General features: G+C 44.3%; 1 protein-coding gene across 1 annotated transcript in view; it reads left to right on the top strand.

The window, feature by feature from the left end:
* Nucleotides 1–2,547: 2,547 nt before the first annotated feature.
* Nucleotides 2,548–24,396, top strand: part of ACR (acrosin) — a 135,922-nt gene continuing 114,073 nt past the window's right edge. Inside the window, exons 1-2 of the mRNA XM_078648936.1 lie at nucleotides 2,548–2,620; nucleotides 3,630–3,825. Coding sequence (XP_078505062.1) covers nucleotides 2,548–2,620; nucleotides 3,630–3,825 — 269 coding nt within the window. The remainder of the gene's footprint in view (nucleotides 2,621–3,629; nucleotides 3,826–24,396) is intronic.

The raw sequence follows: 24,396 nt of genomic DNA on the forward strand, positions 1-24,396 counted from the left end.
AATGGCCTGGCCACCCATATCCAGAGACTGCCTGATCTCCTCAGTGACCTTGATAAGTGTGGCTTACGTGCTGGGCATAGCACAGAAGTCGAATTGTGTGGCATCAAGGAGATTGTTAATGTTGATATATTCTCACAGTTGTATGTTCAAGGCCTTTTCAAAGATTTTTGCAGGGAGAGGGAGGCAAGATATAGGCTGGTAGCTATTTGGATCATTGGGATTGTGTGAGGGTTTCTTGGTCAATGGCAGTACAACAGCTTTCTTCCAAGCAGAAGGGAACGACCCTGTGGTACACATAAGCTTGAAGATGTCAGCCAACTTGGGGCCGATAACATCAGCTTCTAAAATGGCCATTCAAGGCGGACAGGGATCCTCAGGTGAACCTGATGTGGCAGCTTTAAGACGCTTAATTACTTCCATATGAGTAGGGAACACAAAAAGTCTAAATTCAGTGTTCAAGTTAAATGCCTTGGGGGGCTTAGTGGGTGGGAGGGGTTATCTAATCCAGAGGTGCTTGGGATAGATGAAAAGGTGTTGAAAACATTCTCTACCTTCAGCCGGAATGCTTTGCCACTGAGTTACGGAAAGCTTGGTTGAGGACAGTAGACAGGTGTGGAGAGACCAATGTGAGCTTTTTTACTGTAGAAAATAGTTCCTTGGAGGAATTTGCTGCCAGCTCTATTTTGTTGGTGAAGAGAAGAGTTTTCGTTTTGTGAATCATGGATTTATATTTGGACAAGCAGTTGTTGTATGTGGCCTTTTTGCTATTACAATACCTAGAATGGCAAGATCTTTCTTGTCTTCTACAGGCTTTTTTCAGAACCCTTAATTCTGAGGAGAACCAGAGGCAGTAGTGCGAAGTCTCTTGACTTTAACGTTTTTTTCGGGAGCTACAGTCAGTAAGGCATATTCTACCTAATGGGTTTAATTTTCGACTGCAGTTTCCACATTGTCAAGGAGAATAGAGGCCAGGGCTGAGGGGGCTGAGTGTGTACAGCGAATTTTAAAAAAAAGAGCGCCCTATGGTTGGACACGGGAAGAGCTAGAGTGTTCACGTCTTCTAGAAAGGAATTATCGGTAAAAATACCATCATGGGAGTGATCCGCCACATGCATGGGACTGTCGACCTTCTGAGACAGGCCAAAAGAAGTCATGATTTGTAGTAAGGACGCAGTATCAGGGTCCTCTTGGTCTCAAGATGAAAATTAAAGTCCCCAAGGACAAGAAGATTGTGCCGTGCCGTAAAACCCTTAGGTACATCAGGTCCATGGAAACTTTATGTTTTGAATCTTGTATGTACCACAAATATGTTGAATATAGTACAGACCCACCATTTGAAAATAAGTCTCCTGTGTCATACTATGATGTGAATAAAGCTGTTGAGATAGGAACCAGAAGAAGTCTCTCGAATGAATAACCTAATTCATTGCAACCCTGCCAGTGTGACTATCAGTTTATATGTGTGGCTCTAACCAGCATCCCACTAAGACAAAGAATAGGCCCAGACACCAAAATAAAAGTGTCTAACAAAGTGGCCCACATTTGCAAGGCAGGCCAGTTTTGAACTAGAAAAGACATGCTGTATGAGCATTATGCAAAGTATGGGAGACTGCATGCATTTTGTGTTTGCTGCAGGCAAAGTCTGTAGTAATATCAAAGGGATCAACAGCAAATAATGGAACACCTGGCCAAAAAAGCAGCCCATACACTGACCTGTCAGTCCAGCCTATTGGGCACTACCTGTTTACCCTATAAATCAGTTCCTCCCTGGCTCTAACTGACCTCCAGGGCCCTTCCAAAGGAATGTAGCGTGGTCAGAAGGTTCTATAGTGAGCTTCTGACATTACTTAACTAAAGATACTGGAAAGGAATTCAGAGATTTGTCAATTACTAAACGCTTCCATAATTTCTGTTTGCATTTTATGTTGATTCAACACTTTTATTATATTATGGATATTGACTGAATAGTTTATAGAGCTTCTAGTGAACATATGTTGAGATATCTTGTTCTACCTTCTTGTTATGGATGAGATTTACATTTGTTGGCAGATTTCGCTTTTTTATTTTTTGAGACCTGGATAGCTATTGCATTCATTGCATGCATTTTGTTCTTAGAATTTAAAGAAAAGACCATTAAAAAGGAAGAGCAAACTACAAACAAAATATACATCAGTGGCTCAAAACATGCTTTAGCTAGTTGGGTCAAGCCAGACTGCTGACTTGGCTCTGACCTGAGTCTCACTTTTAATATATTGGATTGTCTACCCCTATCTTTGACAGTGCTGTCTGCGCATAGGGGACATACTTTAGGTTAGGTTAGGTTATGTATCAGCCAGTTCTGACCACTGTAAGCATAGCACTGCTTCTGGATCTCAGGTCTATGCACTCACTGTTCTATTTTAGAGCTTCTGCCATTGTGCTCTAAATGACTCCATGATGCCACCATTCCAAGACACATCACAATGCCTGCTCATTGGTTGAGCCACCCACCGGGACGTTGTCCCGAGTGAGGCCTATAAGATACTCTCCGTGGGCCCTGGATCTGAGATGCGTGGTACCTTCCTCCTTTCTTCTCTCTCCCTGCTATGGATCCTCGACTGCTCAAGCACCAACAAGCAATGTGTGTATCAATAATTTTTTTATTTCCTCATATCTGAGTCTCTTGTATTTATTCTCTTTCCACCATTGGTGCTGCTCTCAGAGACAGCAAGACTGGCATATGTAAGAAGAGGTGTGGTTGGAACCCAAGGATTATGGTAACACATTCTGATTGGTTGTGTTAAAAGATGAACTGCAAGTCCGAAATTGAACTGGGTTTCCGTCAGATTAAGGCATATAAGTATGTGATTGGGGTGGGGTACATTCAAACAGATTTCAGGCTTGCCTGGCGTGTTACTTTCAATGCTGCAGTCCTAGCATTTCAGTGTAATCTAGTTCTCAGAATCAATATCACTTTCCATTCATTCTAGTCTGTATCTCACCCGACTGGATGAAATGTCCCAAAACCGACTTTGTTTTTGCTTGGCCTTTGAAATAGTGATGAAGACACTTTCTCGAAAAAAAGGAAAACAAAACCGGGTGAAATATCATGGATCCTACACTTTTCATTTCCCAGACCCCAACAACTAAGGAGGCTTTGTAACACTTCAAGAATTGACTTTCCAAAATGACAAATATTCCCACAACTAAGCCCATCTGTAGCAAACTCATTTTAAATGTTCAGTTGACCCCTTTAAAAAATGAATTCCTTAGCCCCCCAAAAAATTGATCAAAGGATAAGAAAGTCTTCCAATACCTCTCAAAAAAACCCTCTCATTTAATATTAGATAATGTTAACTATACGAGAAAAAATGTAAAGGCAGGAATAGAACTGCACATAAACTCAACAGTGGACCTTTTTTTATTTATCTCCATTATAACATAAAGAGTTATAAGTATTTTGATGAGTGATACCTCCTATGCTGTTGCCTAAGAGCATTTTTTTAACACATGCTGGAATTATAACTAAAGGCATGCTTTTCTTGTGCACAACAGAGTGAGCGTTTGAGAGGCAAGTGATGGTGAATGTTTGGTTGATGTCTCTGACTGTCTCTGAAGAGCTCTGATTCTACCTCTTTCAACTTGTGCAGTCTGCGGCGACCGGCCCATGGTGGCAGAGCGCGGATCCCGCATTGTCGGGGGCACGGATGCCAAGCCGGGGACCTGGCCCTGGTTGGTGAGCATTCAGCAGCCCTCGGGAGATTACTTCAGCCACTTGTGTGGGGGGACGCTCTTCAATACAGGGTGGGTGTTGACTGCCTCACACTGCTTCAAAGGAGAGGAAAGGTACGACTGCATCCTTTAAAGCTTTTATAATCTGTGAAATTATATTTCTAATAATATAACAAATAATGTTGTCATATGCTGATCTCGTGGTTGCAAATGTTTCCTGGCAGTGCTTGCTATGTGGGTTAGAGAGCTGTAGAAAGAAATCTAGATGCCATTGGTTTGTTGTTGTGATTGCACTTTGCTGGAGGTAGCATTCCAAAATGCCTTCTGTACAATGTAGACATCATCCCTACCTGCAAGGACACTGCCTTTTCCAAAGTGGCACTAATATTGTCAGAATATTTGTAGCTCATAATCCGCAAAGATCCGCGATATCCGATATAAACCCATGTTGAGATTATTTAATGATGTACACATAGTTAGGGAGCTGGACACGGGGATTGGAACGCCTTCAATTTATTTATTGGTGCCTACATGTCCAGTGTCCCTGAAAGTAGTTCTGACCTAATTGGTAGATGTAGCTGCTTCCGGAGATGCGAGCAGGTAGGGGCAGTTGAGATGCAGCTACCTGTCAGTTACAGGAAATGTAGTGAGGAGCCAGTGCCATCTTACTGGCGACCTCTGAGCGAAGTAGGCATTCCGTGGGCTAGACACTGGACCAGGTTGCCTGGGAAAAGGAGGAAACATATATGTTTTTTAAACAGGAAATTGATGCTTTTGGTGACTGTCCTCACTGATTTAGTGACAGAGGCTGGCTCTGTCTTGAATTTGACCCAAAGTTAGATGGTAAATTTAGCAAAGCTAAGGTGGTAATCTAGTAGTTGAGTTACAGTAGTTTCTGGAACAAATTAGGCTGTGTAGTCATTTGAGGGGTCTTGGGAGTTGTTTTGGGACTTGGGGCTGTCATGGAGAATGCTCAGTTGCTGATTTTAGAAAGGTTCTGGTGGGAAATATGAACATGATTTCATTTAAGACCTAGTAACACTTGCTTTGAAGAAATGGTTTGCTATGCTGGTTTTTATGGTCTGGTTTCATAGCACAGTTGTAATTAGACATTTATGTGAGAATCACCAGGAGAGGGGCTTTGTCTCCTCCCACATGTTGGGGGACAGGAGCACATGTTTTGCATTGGTCAGAAGTTGTATGCTTCCACAAAAAAGTGCTTATCCTCCACACAGCTTTATTATTTATCCAGCTGAGTGAACTTGAACTTTCAGGGGCACACATGACATTGTAATGCCATTAAAGAGAGTGTCTTGGATAACTAAGGGGGGTCATTACGATGGCCAATTACCGCCCGCCATATTATGATGCCGGGCAGGATCATTGTGGTTGGAAACGCCGACTGCCAAGTATCTGATGGGTTCCTTGAGCCCGCCGGTACTGCGGAGGCCCTCGGCATTTAATGCATGCCGACGGTGCCTAGCAGGTACCCCCTATCAGATTACGTTGCTGGCTACCCACCAGCCTTTCCATGTTGTTTCACCCGCAATGGAAAGCTTGGTGTGGATGGCCTTTGGGGGTCCGTTGTGCCCCCCCCCTTGTGCAGGTGCATAGGCAGTTTGATTTTGCACTTGGGGGGCACCTATGGTTCCCCCCTACATTTCCCTGCACCATGTGGCAGGCACCTCGTGGTGCCTGCCACTAAGTGCAGGGAAACGCAAAACCGGCCTTTTTTCCATTGCGGCGGGTGCTGCTGGCTGTAGCACACACCGCAATGGAAAAAGAGCCTTTTGCGACCCCTGCTGCGGTGGTGGACACATTGTAATAGCATATGTGGGTCTGCCGCCTTATAGGCGGTGGGTCCCCATCCCAGGGTCGATGGCGGATGGACAACGGTCAGTCCGTCATCGGTATCAGGCTGAAGGTAATGTATGTTTTCCCCTGGCAGCAGCACAGATGGGAGGAGGGCAGTCATTACACTGTATGGATTTTTTGGTCCGGTTTGACAGTGAAACTGTCACCAGACCTTTTAATCTACACCTATATTATTCTACAGTTTATTACTTGCACACATATCCATATCCATACCCATCGCCATGCTACCTACTTGTAATGCTTGACATTAGCCTACATTACTTTAAAAGCAAACCTATTTGCATTGCCAATGCTTGTTTTTTTAAACCGTTATTTGCCAGTTTTAGTACAACAAATGTCACAAACAGTAGCGCTCACTGTAATTTCTACATCCACATATTAATCAATCAGTGATGATTTAAACTGAAATAAACTCATCAAGAATCAAAATCAGACTAAGAATAAATAGTATGCATGATTACAGTCCCAATGGCCCGCCCATCCCACAACATTAAGGAAACCAGCCCACCTCCCTCTTCCAGCCTATCTATCTGCTGTAAAACAGTCCCTCAACACAGGTATGGTTTAATTGTTTTGTTAGAGTTATCAAACAATTAATACCATATGAAAAGCATGATAGAAATAGTATTCATGTACCTCACATATATTAAAGCCCCAACTGGTATATCATGTTCAGTTGTTGCTATTTAACCAGTGGAGATAATTTCTTAGATAAAGGAGTAGAACTATTTCAACTTAGCCATAATACTTTCAAACACTGAAATGTCATCAATAAATGCACAATTGAAATATCAGGTGAAGCTTGTACTGCGAACGTCAGTACAGGGTGTAAAACATTCAGGAAAAGATGAAACTTTTTATGCGTTCACTGTCTCAAAGACGAGCAACTCAGACAAATTCTGCTTGATACAAATTGCAGCAGTAATACTTTTGTTAAATTTCGTGATCCATTAACATTTATACTTTCAATAAATTACATATTTGAGCGAAAGTCAGTAGAAATGACATTGATCAGTGTGAGGGGTAACATTTGAGTTTGATCCTTGGGGCTCCTTCTCGAGACAGATGGAGAAAGAATACCTGAATCTGCAAATACAAAATGAAGGGCAGTCTATTCTGACCACTCATATTTAATTGGCTTGGTTCTAAGAAAGCCACCATTAGTGACGAGTTGGTGTCCAACTAATTCTATCCACTCCCTCTACAGTTCTCTCCATACTGTAAAATACTTTGTGAATTCTGGAATTTCATAGCAAGTCTTAATTTATTTATTTGTATCTATTATTGAAAATATCTAAGGAATGGACAAGTTTGCTTTACTATGTGAATTCAGGAGCATTAGAAGATTTAGGGCAAAGCCTGCAACTCGCAAATCACGGGGATTGCAACCACATAACACCTTTTTACTATTTACAAAAGTCCGTGTAAGAGTTGGGAAAGTGAAAACTGTTTCTGACTTGTGAAAGGGCATTTGCAACCCTTTCTGAGTCACCAATAAGAAACAGTTTGAAACGGGTCTTCCCATCATGATGGGATGCATCAGTGGTTTGTGCCTGCAAATGTGATCACAAACAATTTATTAGATACACCTCAAAGGAGATGGTATCTAATCTGCAAAAGCAAAACTGTCCCCTGGGACTACATCCCATTTAGAAAATGGGTTGGTGTCCTCAAAGATATACTGATGTCTTTCCCAAAGGAATTTTTTTTAAGTGGCAATGGTCCCATTTGAACTTGGGCTCTCTAAAACAACTTTCCATTTTAGAATGTAAATGCCAGCAAGAACAGCGCAGGGGATAGGGAACACCCCGGTCTTTTTTTTTTTTAAACTATTTTTATTTATTATTTTCAATGTAGTTAACCATACACGTTGACAATAGTTCTGCAATGATCTAAATATACAGTGATACATAATCGGGGTTGACAAAGACTGTATCATAAGAGGCAGTTCATCCTACAATCTGTTACAGCTAGCAGGTCAAATGTCACAGTTCCATTCCCCCTCCTCTTCTTCATCTGTGCTGGTGGCATCTTCTTCTGACAGTGGGTCACACAGTTCCCCCCTATACGTATTCCAATCAGACCACACTTTATTCCACTTCCGAGGGCAAGCCCTAGACACATACACCGCCCTCTCAGTAAACATCAAAAAGGCCATGTTCCTGCTCCATTGCGCCAGTGTGGGTAGTTCAGCTGCGCCCCATTTCTGTGCAATATCTCGCTTCGCCACCATAAGGGCCAACGTACCCCATATTAACCCATACCTGGATAAGTCATTTGGATCCCAAATATTCAAAAGACATTTACGTGGTTCTGGAGTCAGTGACACCCTTAGTGTTTGTTAAATCGTGTGCAGCACTTGGCGCCAGTATGCTGCTATGAATGGGCAGTCCCAAAGGGTATGGAACAGGGTACCCTCTGCACCACAGTTCCGCAGACAATAGGGATGCGGTGCCCTCTGGAATTTGTGTAAGGTGGTTCTCGTATAATATACGGGATGTACGATTTTTAATTGTACGAGCTTGAATCTAGCCAAGATGCCCACCTCCTTCGGGGACGCCAGAGCTTCGTTCCACTCCGTATCGTCCATTTCGCCCAGCTCCTCTACCCATCTCTCGCGCAGTTTCAGTGTGGGGTATGCAAGGTTATTCACCAGTTTTTTATAAGTAAGGGAAGTTGCGCTATGTGGCATGTAGCCAGTGAGTAGTCTATCCTCCATTGGGGAGGACTCTGGGATGTCCGTCCCCGCTGGTATTGCTTGCAATAGTGCGTGTCTGATCTGCACGTATATATAGGATTCAGTTGGACCCAGATTATACTGTTGCTGGAGTTGGGTGAATGGGATTACTGCCCCTCTGTCCCATAAGTCTCCCACCGTGGATATCCCTATGTTAACCCATTGTGTAAACCCTTTACTCCTTCTTAATTGTCCTAATGCTTTGGTGTCCCAGAGTGGGGTAAGCTTAGTGATTGTGTCTTTGCAGTCCAACTTAGCCTGTGCTTTGTGCCATATCGAGGTCGTGTGTCTCGTTGGATGCAATAACCCCGCCACTTGACTTTTATTATAGAGCGTCGAAAGCATGCCGTCTATGCCCAACTGAACCCAGTCAGCCCTGTAGGCTGGATCGTCCCGGGGTGCATGGATCCATTGGTTAATTATTTTGAGTTGGGCTGCCCAGTAATATAGTTGCAGGTTCGGCAGTGCAATCCCTCCCTCATACCAACGTCTATTCAGTTTGGCATGGGCAATACGTGCAGGTCGGTTATTCCATAGCAGGTTGGACACCAATGTTGTCACTTGTTGAAAGTATGGTGGTGTGACTGGGTAGGGTAAGTTTTCTAGGGCGTAAAGGAATCTTGGGAGGGCCATCATTTTGTAGAGTGCTGCTCTACCAAGAAGCGTAAGTGGCAACTGTGCCCAGTGCTTCACATCGCTTCGCAGCCGGTCCAGTCGTGGTTTCAGGTTTCTGTCATAGAATTCCGTCTGACTATCAGTGATATATATATACCAAGGTATTTGAAGGAGGTCGTGGCTCTCGTGAGGGGGCATTCCCTGTCGAGTGTGGGCGCCGGTCCCTTCAGAACATACAGGACCGACTTTGACCAGTTTAGTGTGTATCCCGACACCGCCCCATATTCGTCGCACAGCGTCAGTAATGCCGGTTCACTTCTTTCTGGGCCCGTCAGATAAACCAACATATCATCGGCGTACAATGACACGCGATCTTCCCACCCCTCTTTCCAGCTAATGCCTTTCAATAATGTTGTACTTCGAATCAGTGCCGCCAGCGGCTCCAACACCAGGGCAAACAGCAGGGGCGAAAGGGGGCATCCATGCCGGATCCCCCTCGCCAGTTGGATTGTGGGTGAAATGTGACCGTTGGCCACTACGTGCGCAACTGGATTGGCATATAGAAGGCATATCCAGGCTATGAATTTGGGGCCAAATCCCATACGGGTCAGAACTGCAAATAAGTGGCCCCACTCCACCATGTTGAACGCCATTCTCGCATCTAACGAAAGGATGACGGCTCGCTCTGGTAATAACGGAGCCCGTGCAAGCACTCTGTGTAAACGTCTGAGATTATGAGCGGTGCTCCTGTGTGGCATAAAGCCTGATTGGTCAGGGTGGATCAACAGTGGGAGATGGGTCATTAATCTAGTGGCCAGCAGCTTCGCGAGGATCTTCGCTTCCGCATTGATCAGAGAGATAGGGCGGTATGACGTGCAGTTTGTCGGTGGCTTATCAAGCTTAGGTATTGCCCTTCGTTGATCCCGTGGGAGTTCCGCCCTCGTGAGACTTTCCGTGTACATAGCCAGCAGCGGTGGGCTGAGTGTATCTGACATGAGTTTATACCATTCTATGGGCATCCCACTGGGGCCCATGGCTTTTCCGGATTGTATTGCCCGTATAGCTAGTTGTATTTCATCTATAGTGAGGTCAGCTTCCAGCTCCTGGACTGCCTCCTGCGGAAGTGTCCTGGTCACAATGCGATTAAGGGAGTCCAGAGCTGCGCCTTCCGTGACCTCACAGTCAGGGGTATACACCCTTTCAAAGTGGTCCGCCAGTATGTTCACAATCTCCTCGGGGTGTGCCCGAGGGTGTCCCTCTGTAGTATGTAATTGCTGTATGGCTCTATTGCTCCCCCCTTTTTTGTCCAACCAGGCTAACATCTTGCCGGCTTTATCTCCCACGTCATAGATCCTGTGGGTCGTAGCCGAGATATTATCAAGGACTTGTAGGCGGATGTGGTCTCTATACCGCTGCTGGTGTAATTGCAGAATGTGTGCTGAGTCTGCCGTGGGGTCCGTCATGTGGGCTACATTCGCTGTGTGCAAGGCTAGTTCTAGCTCCGAGAGTTCCCTGTGGTGTGCCCTTTTGTGTCCCGTAATGGAGGCTATTGCTTGTCCACGAAGGACTGTTTTTTACGCTTCCCAAAGAATCGAGGGAGAGGCCACTGATGATTCGTTTTCGGCGAAGTAAAGTTTGGTTGCTTTCTTAAGGTCTTTCTTGATTTTGGGGATTTTTAGGAAATTAGGGTAGATGGGGTATATTCTTCTCCTAGTCTTCTCTTGGCTGGTGAGAGTCAGCACTATCGGTGAGTGGTCTGATATGCCTCTAGGGAGTATTTCGATGGTATCACCCACGTGCATCCCAGTTCCCAGCAGCAGAAAATAATCTATACGGGATAGACTATTCTGTACTGTCGAGTGATAGGTATATTGTGTCGCTGTGGGGTGTTTGTGTCACCAAATATCTGCTAGGCCTAATGCTGTTAAAAAACCTTGGAAGCTTGAAGGAGTAGACGCATGGGCTCGCGCCAGGAACTTATCCAAGAGTGGGTCTGCCACTGAGTTGAAGTCTCCCCCACCAATAATGTGTCCCTCCGGAAGATCCAGCAGGAACTCCCCCAATGCTGGTAGGGCCACTGTTTGAAGTGCCGGTAGTAAATAAACTGATACCACATTTAAGAGCCGGCCTTCCCACTGTCCATGGACCGCTGCAAAGCGTCCCTGGTCATCTATTTTGTGTTGCAAAAGAATGAATGAGGAGGTTTTCTTCAGCAGGATACCCGTCTCCCTGGAGCCAGATGTGAATTCCGAGTGTGTCACCATTTTGTAGCCCCGTCGGTCTAGTGCCTGACATGCCCTCCCTGTGAGATGTGTTTCCTGCAGTAGGACTAGTGGCGGGCTGTGTCGTTTGATAGCTTGCATTACCAGCCCCCTCTTAATTTTGTCTCCCAGCCCCCGGGCATTCCATGTCAACATTCTTAGGGGCGGAACTGTGGTCCGCTGCATCACGCCATCATGGGCTGTGGAGTGTAAGGTTTGTGACATAATGGAGTGGTTTGGGTGTAACAAGCCCTGTCTCCACCAACATTACAATATCTCTGCCATCTCGTTGTGTGGTGTGTAGTAGTATCTCGTCGTATCGTGCCATAGCGTGTGAAATATGAACATTAACAATTAAACTCCCCCCCTCAACCCACCTCCCTACCTCCCTGCTCCACGGACTTGCGACCGCCCCCCTCCCCAACTTAGCAGAGTGCTTATCCCTATCCCAAACCATTGTACTTGCTTATGGGGGTAAGGAGTCTCACGATGGCAGCTGCCCCACCTGCCCCCCTTAGCCTTTCCCGGTCAGAATCCAAGGGCAACACGCCCCTCACAGCAAATGCCATCCATCGTAGCCCTTTGAATTAGTCTGTTAGGAGTCCGGTTGGTGTTCGCCTTGTTCAGAACCCATCGCCGACAGGTCTTCCAAGCTATCGCGTCTCGATGTTTGTGTTTCTGTTAGGAGCTCATGTCGCTGGCTTCTCAGGCCCTTGTTGTTCCGGCGAGGCACTCCCACCGGTCGCCAGCCCTCCAGCCAATCTTGAGCGGCCTCAGGTGTGTCGAAGAACCATGTCTTGTTGTTGTCAACTATTCTCAGCCTTGCTGGGAACAGCATCGAGTAGGGTTGTTCTTTCGCTCTTAGTGCTTTCTTGACCTCCGTGAAAGTTTTACGACGACGGGCCACCTCCACTGTGTAGTCCGGGAAAAAGGCAAGTGTCGAGTTTTGGATCTTGATCGGCAGAGAAATCCTCGCTGCCTGGACTATTGCATCTCTATCTCTGAAGTTGAACAGTCTGGCTAGCACTGGTCGAGGTGCCGCTCCTGGCTTAGGCACCCCGCCAGGCACTCTATGCGCTCTTTCCACTGAGAAAAAATTTGACAGTCCTTTGGGTTGCAACTTGGTTTTGATCAATTCCTTGACATAGAGGTCCATTGCTCGTTTGCCTTCAGATTCCGGCACTCCCAAAATCCGTACGTTATTTTGCCTCGAGCGCCCCTCCTGATCATCCAGCTTTTCTTGCAGTTGTTTATTGACTGTTTGCATTCGTTCCATCGCTAGTTGCAACTCCGAGGTATCTTGGACCAGAGACTTCGTGACCACTTCCACCTGTGCCACCCGTTCCGTCATTTTGTGAAAACCCGCCCGCAATAGACTCACGTCGGTGGATATTGACCCTACCGTTGTCTGAACGCTAGACAAGGTCTTCATTATATCCTCTAGTGTCACCTTCTTGGTCCCATCTCCTTCCACGCCTTTACCTGTAGAGTTGCGTCCCTCTGGTTGTGGCGGGTTGCCTTTATCATAGGCATATTTGTCTAGTTTGGCCTGTGCCATGGTATTTCTAGGCCCTCTGCCTGACATGTTAGTCGGTATGGTGAGTCCTCAGAATGCGGGTGGCTCCCCACCAGTATATGCACGGAAATTGTCACTTCGTGTCACAGCTGCTATGTTTTGAAATGTTCAGGTATGGCCTTGAATGTGTCGTTAATACTTCCGCGTACAGTACAGTATCGCTGCAGTCTTTGCGCCGGGAAGATGCGGTAGGTCTGTCTGTATTAGAGGTTGTAGGTATGGCCGTATTGTCGGGAGTCATTCACCCTACATCCCCCTCGTCACTGGAATTGTGAAGTCCACTGTATTAGAGGCAGCTGGTGCGTCACTATGAATCCAGGGCCCCTCGTAGTGGTTGTTCGTCACCGCCAGTGGGCCTTCGTACAGTCTCTCTTTGTGTTCTTCTCCAGATGTCCTCAAGCAGGGTGTACCCCACCGTTTCCCCACTGGCCTCCGCCGTCTGCTACCTGAATTGGTGTCCCTCCCGCGTGGCTTGCGTGTTTTCCACAGCCGGGTCATGAAGTGTGGGCACGGGGCTGCGCAGGACAGTCTAGTGGGTGAGTATTTCCACAACGGGACACCTCCTCCCTCCGAGTCGTGTGTGTGTTCACAAGTAATGGCTTCGTCTCTTCTGCCTCCTGGCTATGCTCAGCGGGGGAGGCGAATGTCGTGCAGGGTGGGGACCTGCGCCGGATCGTGCTCGGCCTCCAATGCCGCGCGCCCAGTCGGGGTGGTGGGTCGCGATCTATGCCTCCGTCATGTTGTTGCAGGTAAGCGAGCGGTCGGCCGGCGTGTTAGTCCTCTCCGGTTGGGTGGGGGTGCACAACCTACGTTCGCTGCTCCATCGTTCCGGACTGTGCCTTACAGACGCTTCTCTTCTCTGCCGGAGTCAGGCTAAGTTCCGATCGACGTCGCCGTTTTGCCTTCACTTCCGCCCGGGCATGCGATTATTCGAGACCGGTGCTGCTGACACGCAGTTAGGCCTCACCGGACTCCGCACCGTTTTCGATGTTCTGGGCGCCGGAAATTCACCGGGATTGCACCAGACGGTGCCGCTCAGGTTCCGACCTTGGGATCAGCCTTCAGAGGTTGCTTTGTGACAGATTTCAGGTACGGATTTATGGATGGGGCCGCTTCAACCACGGAGCTCCTCTTTTACACAGCCACCATGCTTGGCTGCTAGCCACGCTCCCCGAACATCCCTGTCTTGTCCCTTGTTGGAGGGTGAATTGTTCCGAGACTGCCCCATTGATAGCTGTCTGTGCCTTGGGGTTTGCGTACAGTGCCTTCATTTTCCTCGTGTATTTATCTCCCAGGTTGTACGTCCGCATACACTGTTCCTGGAAGTGCCAGGACACTCTATCAAACACTTTCTCTGCTTATAGTGTGATCGCCACAGCTGGTTTGGCAGACTTGGAGGATTGTTCGAGAACATTGCACAGGAGTCTTGTATTATCATGTGACATATGTGTCTATAGGAAACCTACTTGTGGATTGCTTATCAGATGAGGGAGTACCGAGTTGAGCCTTCCGGATAGGATCTTGGCATAGATTTTGCAGTCTATGTTGATAAGTGAGATGGGTCTGTAGTTTTGGGGCCATTGAGTGTCTTTGCCTTCTTTCGGGATAACTATTATGTTTGCTTCCGACATGGATTTAGACACCGCACCCACCTCTTCACCGTGGTTGAACACTTTTTTCATAGTTGGTGTTAGGAGTGTTCGAAAGCTTTTATAGAAGGAGGCCGAGTATCCATCTGGGCCCGGTGCCTTGTTGTCTTTAAGAGACTCGATTGCCATCTCAATTTCAGTTGCGCTTATCTCCCGTCCTAGTGACAGTGCTTCCTGGGTCTAGTGTTTCATCCCTTTTTCATCCCTTTTGTAGAGTTCTTGATAGAACTCTCTGAACGTGCGTAGGATGTCTTTGTGCTGAGTGTGCAAGTTGTTCTGTGGGTCGGTGATGACAGAGATGGTGTGTTGTCTTTGCTTGTGTTTCAGGTATGACGCTAAGGTTTTCCCTGCCTTGTTGGCCTCGCCGAGGTTAATCTCTTTGTATTTGTTTATCCACATTCCAGCCCTTTCACTCAGGGTTTTGTTGTATTTGTCAGCTCATTAAGGATGTAGGAGTTCTTTATGTCATTGATGTGGCTTGTCTCTAGGTTTTTTATATCTTTTTCTAGCTGGTCTAGGTGTAGTTTAGCTTTTCTATTCCGTTTGACCTTTATATCTATTAGTGTCCCTCTGACTGTCACTTTGAACACGTCCCACAGGATCTTGGGGTCCATGTTCTGTGTGTCGTTATGACCAATGTAATCTTTAATGGCTTGCTCTACTCTGTTCTTGTCTTCCTGGTTTGCCAGAGATTCATTGTTAAACCTCCATCTGCGGGTGAGGTTCTCCTTGTGTCGACCTGACAGTTGTAGGCTGATGCATGAGTGGTCTGAGATAGTTCTAGCCGCTATTTCTGAGTGTTCTATTAAGTGGGTGTGTGAGCCTGAAATTAGGATGTAGTCAATTCTGCTATATGAGTTGTGCGGGTGGGAGTAAAAGGTGTAGTCTCTGGTGTCAGGGTGTTGTAGTCGCCATGGGTCTTTCAGGTTGAATCTGTTGCATATGTTCTTTAGAATGTTGTGTGAGCTAGGTGGCAGTGCTTGGGCTTGCGAGTGTCTGTCCAGCGTGTGGTTTAGTGCTAAGTTAAAGTCGCCAGCAAGCACAGTCATGTCGTTTTGGGGGATTGCTTTCATTCTCCTCGATAGCCCCTTCCAGTATGCGGTGTCATCTGTGTTTGGGGCATATATGTTCACTAAGTGGATGGTTTCGCCCCCTCTTTTCAGTTGTGGTATTAGTAGCCTCCCTGTCTCATCGTTTTGTTGGTCTACAATGGTTATCTTCGAGTTCTAATTTATCAGCGTGATCACACCTCGTTTCTTCCCTGTCGTGGGAGAGCAGGCTACCTGTCCTATTCACTTTGCTTTGACTCTCTCTAAACCCATACAAACCCCCATGAAAGTGCCGATCAGAAGTAATCGTCGAACCCACCACCTCACTACCCACTAGTCAAGTCAAGTCAAAAATCACTTTAATCGATTATTAAAAATCATAAAAGCATACTATACAATAGAGATAATGCCAGTTATATATTGTTACACCATAAGAACAGATTAAAAATATAATCCATACATTAAAAGTATAATTCATACATTAAAATCGCTTCAATTCATTACATCATTGTTACTTAATGTTTCGGTTACTAAAGCACCGGGTATGACCGCCAATCTAAGTTTCCTACAGCGAATTGCTACCACATTAAAATTAGCAACCCCAAACATAATCACGGGGAGTTCCATCAATTGCAGATAAAGTAGGGCTGGCTTAGACTGTACAAACCCCTTCCCCCTTAAAAGTGGAAGAATAAACTTTTTCCTGCCACCACTGTAGAAGGAACAAAAAATAGTAAAATGCATTGTGTCCTGAAGTGATAACCCATCACATTTACAGGGATCAGCATCCTCGGGCCTGCACCATCGTTTTGCGTCAGATAGCAATAAATGGATTTGATTGAATCGAAATTTCGTTAGCAGCCAACGATGGTAGGGTATCGTTACAATAGTAAGATAAGGTTGAATAGATAAGGACGAAATTAACATGTAATGTGCCCTTACCCTAGGTTTACTCAATTGCTTCGATTCCCGTTCCTGCTCTCTAAGATTAACGAAATTAGTCTTAACCCATTTTATATCAGCTCTTGTCAGGCCTTCTGGATTTGTAAAAATCTCCGGGCGCCCCAATTCCCTGCATGATGATTCTATGAAAGACAACCACTGAATTTCTTTCACTTTCTCCAATTGCAAGCAATCTCTTAGTATCTTATGGTTTAGGGTTAGATTTGAATTCAGCCATATTTTTATCCATAATAATATAGGGGCCATACTTAATATATCTGAAATATAGCCTAACCCTAGCTCTTGATGGATCGCGAATGTAGCCGTTGATTGGGGCAGCACCAGAAGTGCCCGGAGAAATCTATTTTCTTCTTTCTGAATGGGCTCTGATTGTCTGTACCCCCAAATAGCAGCCCCATATCTAGCAATTGCAATGGATTTAGCTTTATAAATAGATAAAATTGCTTCGCATGGTTTCCCTCCTATCCTCTTTGCAAAACCCAATATAGCAGCAGATGATCTTCTCACTGAGTCTACTTTGGCAGCTATTTGGGGGACCCAGGAGCCCCTCTCATCAAACACAACCCCCAGGTACGTAAATATGTTCACTCTGGAGATCACACAATCATTACAAAAAAAGGTTTTAGTTCTGTACTTTCTTAGTCCCAGTGACATGACATGTGATTTATCATTGTTAATCACTAGGTCCAGGGATTTCATGAATTCTCCAAAGGAATTTAATAACCTTTGTAGCCCAAGAGGTGTTCTTGCCAATAACACGGTGTCATCTGCGTAGAAGAGTACTGGGATGGACGTTCCTCCCATACGCGAAATGTCAGATGTTGCCTTAACCAGTGTGCCTTCCAAGGAGTTAATATATAAGGTGAATAACATAGGGGCCCCTCTACCAGACTTAAACCCAGCCGTACAGTTACCCTCCTGCGTCATTCTTATTGATGCAGTCAGGTCCCTGTGGAGCTCAGCCAAAAAATACACCAATGGGCGGTCAAGCCCTAGGTTCAACCATATAATCCACAGCCTAGACCTATTGACTAGGTCAAAGGCCGTGGACAAGTCCATAAAATCCAGGAAGATCGAGCCCTTGGTTGCGACCGTGTATTTATTAATGATTAGATGTAAATTGAGGCACTGGTCCTCCGTGCCTCTACCAGCTCTGAACCCATATTGAGCATCTGACAACACCTCATTCTCTGTGGCCCAGTCTGTTATTTTCGCTAGGATGACTTTCCCCAAGATTTTAATAGAGGAGTCTAATAGGGATATAGCCCTATAACACCGGGGATCCCCCCTTTGGCCCTTCTTAAACACTGGAATTATAGTTGCCAGAGACCATGTGCCTGGGGGCCCTGCTACTACAGATGTGTTAAAAACATTCATAAGTATTTTGGCCCAATACTTAGGATTTGCCTTATATAAATCAGCGGGCACACCATCAGGGCCAGGGGCCTTTTGGCTTGCCGTATCCTCTATCGCCTTTACTACATCTTCAAATGAGAAAGACAGTGGCCGCCCAATCTGCTCTGTAGAAGGAGCCCTAAAAGGTTCCAGGACTAGGTCACTACCATAGATTAATTCAAAATGACTTATCCAGTCCTTTTCGGAGATGTTAGCCTGTAGTATGTTATTCTCTGTAACAGAAAATAGTGTATTGTTAACTATGGCCCAGAATTTAGAGCTATCCTTCAATGTAGCGTTATCCATCAGTGCTAGCCAGGCATCTTTTTTAATTTCATTTTTACGAGTCTGCAGAGTAGTTCTATAATCTGTCCTTAGTTGCATAACTTGCAATTTGTCTCTTGGTATCTTTTTAAGGGCCTGCATAAGCAAGTTATGCGCCCTAGTGCAATTTCGATCAAACCAGCCCTTTACAGGTGCTGGCTTGGGCCTACTATTGAGCGTAAGCTCTTCTGATACTTGGAGACAGATTTTTTCATATGAGGCAATTACGTCCCCCTCCTGTTTAGATGGATCAGAGCATATGTTAAGTTCAGCACTAACCTTCAAACTAAGTGTATTAAAAAAAGCTTTGGGGATAACCTTGTGCCACTTTAGCCTCCTCCCTTGATCTTTTACTATTACTTTGGTGACAGCTTTCGGGGTAGGCAATTTAATAAAAAAAGAAATACTACTGTCCAACTCCAGAACTACAGGATTGTGGTCACTGTAAACTGAAGGTATGGCATTATAAAAGGTTACGTAGCTTAAGAGTCCCGGGGATACGAATATATAATCTATGATTGATTCACTCTCCCTGGCTCTGTACGTCACCACTCGGTCTTTCCTATCATAAAACCCTGGTTCATATAGATCTGAACTTGAAAGAAGGTCCTCCAGGGCTTCCCCTTTTGGACTATGTTCAAAGTGCTGATGGGAGGCGTTGATAGGGCCATCCCCATCTGCGTACTGGCATCAAGATGACATAAATGAATATTAAAATCTCTCATCAAAATATAATAAACAAAAGTGTTTTGACTTTCCATGTAGGTTTTTAAAAAAACAGTCAGGGAGAAAAGGTGCTCGTTTAAATGTTCACCTGCCATAGAATTATAAAAATTAACAAGTAATAGGGTGGTGTCATTAGTCAAACTAACTTCAACTATCTGGTAATGAGGGGAAAAAGAATCTAACTTCTTTGCTCGTCCTGCTATGTTTACCAATACCAAAAGCAACAGGCCCCCTCTATTTCTCCCTGTCGTTGAACAACTTGCCGGGACAAAATATGATGTATAATAAGGGACCCGAAAATCACACTCTCTGTCCCACGTCTCTTGGAAGGCCACGATATCATGCTGTTTCACAAAATTTAGCCAATCCTCCTCACCCCTTTTTGCATGTAACCCAGCAATATTCCAACTTAATACCTTTACCGTCTCCCTGTTCCCTTCTTGAACACTCCCTATATCCAGACTATCCACTAGTACAGGACACTCTCCCTCCCCCCCAATCTCTTCTCTCTTTCCCCCTCTTTCTTTTTCTCTCAGAGTAGACATAAGACAGGGGGCAGCTCAAGCATAGACTTTGATATAGACATTCCAAGCTGACGGATGCCTCCAACACAGTGCGCCAATACTATATGTTATATGTTCTATGTTGTATGTGTTAGTGGAGTAATGCAGAGACGATCAAACTTATGTGTTCTAAGGGTAAACGGGTATACCAGCATCTAAGGCACTTGAGCAGCCACCACTATATGGACAATGCACTGAGGATTATATGTTAATGGTTATATGTTGTAAGTGTAAAACCCAATAAAAACAATTATTAAAAAAAAATGTAAATGCAGTGGTGTGCCTATCCCCTGCAGTCCACCGTTACTGTATGTGCAGCCAATCATAAGGGGTAGCAAATTGTAAAATGTCTCATTAATATTAATTAGGCAGCTCATTTTCAACCTCCTGCCATGAACAATTTCAGATTCTGCTTATGCATAAATAGAATGCATTCTGATTTGCAAATCAGTCAATGTGCAAATTGTACACCCCTGGTTTATGAATAAAAAGTGTGCATCCGTCAATTACATTACAACGGAAATTCAAAATTGAAGAACGAAATTATAAATGGAAGGATAAATAACAAACTTAGAATGTAGAGAGAGGATTAGATATTATTTGAACATGTTAATTGCAGCAGAAATACAAAATGGAACAATATAATTATTTATAGAGGATGAATAACAAACAAAATGTGGAGACAGGGTAACATTTTATTTGAGAACATTGTGAGAAAAAATCTAGGGCCATTCTTTGGAGTCGTAAACCCTGTGATTCTATTGTGTTTGAGGAGTCTGCAATTCCTAAATATGGAGGCTTTGCAATTGCAACCACAAACGAGTGTGTCACAATGTACTAAATCCACTTAGATATAAGATAACGTCTTTCTGATTTTCAAAGTGCTCTTTGTGACTCACTACGAATTGCAAAGAAAAGGGGGGGTGAATCCGGTTTCTCCATTCTCTCTGCAGTTTGCAATTATCTGTATCAATGGTTTGGATTATAATTGTGTCTGGAAACCATAAAACAGGCAGTTGCTCTCAAAATGGGGTGATATCTGATTTGCAAAGTGTAACAAAGTGAATACTGGCTGTTGGCCTCGGGGAGATATTGGGGAAGCCACTGCTTGCTGCACCCATATCATTCCTTGAAAGCCAACATTTATTTTTAAAAGCAGCTCTATCTATTTTAGGGAGGGACTGCTCTTTAAAAAAGATTTTGGCATGCAGGAAATTAAAAAGAAGGGATGTCGTTCTACTGCCACTCACGGGGTGCAACCTTGCATTGGCAACCATTTGCAGGATGGTAATAAAATGCCTGCTTTCTCATAAATATAAAAAAAAGAATGAGTGTTTGTGACCTCATGAGAAACGACATTTTGCGCTCCGCTTATTTAGGTACAAATTTACATTGCAAAATAAAGTCCAGGTAGAAAAGCATTTGATGAGCAAAATACACCAACCGGTTTATAACCTCGGATTTCTGAACCAGTTTTAACCCCTTTGTTGCTGGTGACGGCCCCCATCCATCATGCACCGCGGTGGGCGTGTGCTGATGACAGCTGGGGGCCGTCATAAACCTGCCCACTTCGAAAAACGCCGCAGAATCGGGGCCGCGCCCAAGGGGTTGAGAACTATATCAAAGTTATATGTTGGTGAAGAGGGAACTCTATTGCAACAGCAACTGAGTTCTCTCTCCACCACATTAAAAGCGGGTGACCATGGCAGAGACTTTGCCATTTCTGCTGTGATGAAACCTCTCGGGCAGTCCCATGGAGTAAGGGTCGTTAGAGGTTTGGCAGTATGTCCGCCCTCCTAAGTTAGATGCGTGAACATACAGCCAATTTTCCATGCCGTTGAATTGCTAGGAAAAACCTGGTGGCAAGTGGCACTGAAAGGTCCTCAATGACACCCTTCCTATGGAAGAAAACCCACATGGCGAGAGGTGTATTTTTCTTTATTTTCACAAAGAAAAGCCTGATTTGGGATTTTGTGTTTGAAGATAAAAAAAAACTGCTGGGCCAATTGACATTTCTAAATTTGGCTGGTGGCAACTCCGTCAAGTAGATGGAGTTATAAACCCAGTCGCCATGGTGGAGAGTTGGCCACCCACCAAATTATGAATCAGGCCCAAAGTGATTGATACCCTTCCAAAATCTCACATAGTTCTGTCAAATATTTCTTGACAAATATATTTTTTCATCATGTTAGAGGGATAGGAATGGTGTACCTACTATTATTTTCTTTCATGGGGAGCCCCATCAGGTAGGCAGACAACCTGAATACCCACATTAATAAGCCTTCATTTCTTTCGTTTTTCATTGTTTGATATGACATTCTCTTCTCTTGTCATTTGTATTCATGGGTGTGTGTTCTGCACAACCAGGACTATCTTCTGCCAAAGTTCTGTGTGGGCATAGTATTTTCTTTCTACACTGCCGCATCACTGCAGCAGTTTGCTGTCGGTTTAAAGAAGTAAATATCTTCCATTGTAGTTATGACTAACATTCTTCACAGTGGGCAACCACCCTAGGTCTGGGTATTGAGACCTCTTATAATACTCTAGGGTATAGCTGTGTGGAGAGCAAAGAGCACACCAAAAAGATAGTTGCACAAAAACATGTAAAGCAGTACCTCTCCTCTGGTCACAGAGAAACAGTGCAACAAATGAACACAGTTCCACACAATTTCAAGTCTACGCCGTCCCTAGTAGTAATACTAGTTAAATGTCATACTATGTTTTTATTCGATCTGCCATGGAAAGTATATTTGTATCCCTTTATATTAATTATGCTAGTGTGCTTTACCATTAAATGTCTACCATGTTCTGGTAGGAAGTATGAGGATTCCAACTAAAATGTAAGTGAGAAAAGTGGTCAGCGAATGTGCCCCTTTGGACACAGACTTTTTGAATTTTCAGAGCTGTGACCAAAAATTGCTACAGGTCTGGTGATGAGGTCCAAACAGCTGAGGACCTAAACCATTAAGTTGGGTACAAAATGAAAAAACTTTCAAGGGCTTCACACCCATTTTGTGCCCCTGCAAAATGATCTACTGTGTGACTGTCTGCCGCATGCCCCAGAGAAGCACGGCTGAAAGGATTCAAACACGTGCCCGAAGTGCTACATGTTTGGAGTACGGAGTAGTATGACACTTTGCAACAGTGTGAGGGAATACGACTAGAAAACAGATTTAGAGCCGAAAATGAGCATAGTTCTCCATCCAGCAATGAAGGAGTCAAGGACAAGTATTCATTACAGAAGAGCGAAGTTGTTTTGAACATTAAGGGACTTAATCGTGATAAACATTTGTGCTGGTGTACCAGACAACAGACTCTAGGTTACCGTATACTGTTATTGCCAAGAAAAGTTTGGAGAATGAGTTTGCTCATAAAACTGGGTGTCATTTAAAACCTTCTCATGTCAGTCCTGAAAGTCATATAAGAAACAGTATACATGTTGTTTTAAAAGTAGAAAAGTATTGTGCAAATTGCATACAAATATGGATGGTTCATCTCTCTTTGGATGAAATGGATGGAAAAATCTGATGGGATTTACACATTATACTTTCTGCTAACAATGTCGAGGAGGTTGGTTGCAATAGTGATGATACAAAGTGTTGGGCAATGCAGAATTCTACCAGAGTCTCTGAAAGTAGGATTGGGAAGTTCAAGGGTATTTTACACATAAAATCGTCCTGCAATTGGATGAAAAGTTCAAAATCCACAAGGTTAGAAATATAACCTTTATTGTTACAGCTGACCAGAGGAATGAACTAAAACATGCTACACACAAAGAATTTTGAACTGGCTGAGTCAGTTAAGTAGATTTCTCAGTTGGTACTGACACCCCACACTCTGACAAAAAGGTCTCATTGTGAGTTTATAGTAGATGTCACAACAGTAACATAGTAATAACCAATTCCATTTATCATGAGATGCTTTCCCTTATTAGAAATGATAATTGGTTTTCAATGTTTCATCTGGCTTTGGGATATCACAAATCTCTTTCGACCTGGAGAGTCAATATCTGACCTCATTCCTTACGCCATTGGCGTGGTATGAGTTCCGCCATTTGTTCTGCAGCTACAACTGTTTTTCAGAGGTTGGTGGTGTAATTATTTGGTGGTGTGCCCGGCATAGGAGACTTCAAAGATGACATCTTAGTGATAGGTAAAGACAAACAGGAGCATGATGCACATTTGACTGAAGTGATGGGAATTTTGGAGAAGATTTTAACTGCAAATATCAACAAGTGTAAGTTCTAAGGAAAAACAGTCATTTTCCTAGGTCATGAGATTAGCAGAGACGGCATTAAACCTAAAGAAAAATTAGTATAGGCAGTTAGAAATGCACCTGTATCCCAATTGAAAGGCGTTCTCTGGTCTCTTCCTTAGAATGGCTGAGGTTTACTTTTACTGAAAAATCCATACAAATTCATAAAAAAGTCTTCTGAGAAGACTTTCCACATGTGACCCTTACTTAAAAACGAATCCAAATTCGATTGTTCTGCTGATTGTCAAGTTTGTTTTGAAAAGATTAAAGAGGCCATTCGTAAAGCTCTGAATTTGCCAGGCTATGACCCTGGTTCAGGCCTCTTTGTCACCATTGACACAAGTGGTAAAGATTTGAGAGAAGTACTATCCCACCCTTATGTAAATGTTAAGGAAGATGTGATTGCCTAGGCGTCACATTATTTTTCTCCATCAGAGGAAAGCTACTCTCTGAAAGAGTGTTAGACTGTAGAGTGTATATGCACTAGAATCTTTCCATAAATACATTTAATGAAGAAAGTTCACTCTCAGGCCAGAGCATTGGTGTATGTAATAACACCACAAATTCCAGCTTTAGTTAAACACAGTGTATGTTTATTTGAAGTAAAAGCTCACAACAGAAACAAGGAGGTAACCATGTATTTCACATATCAGAGATCAGTTTGTATTCCACTGCTACTCAAAAAAGGTCCAAGAGAG

The sequence above is a fragment of the Lissotriton helveticus genome, chromosome 1_1 (assembly GCF_964261635.1).
Source record: "Lissotriton helveticus chromosome 1_1, aLisHel1.1, whole genome shotgun sequence".
Lineage (NCBI taxonomy): Eukaryota > Metazoa > Chordata > Amphibia > Caudata > Salamandridae > Lissotriton > Lissotriton helveticus.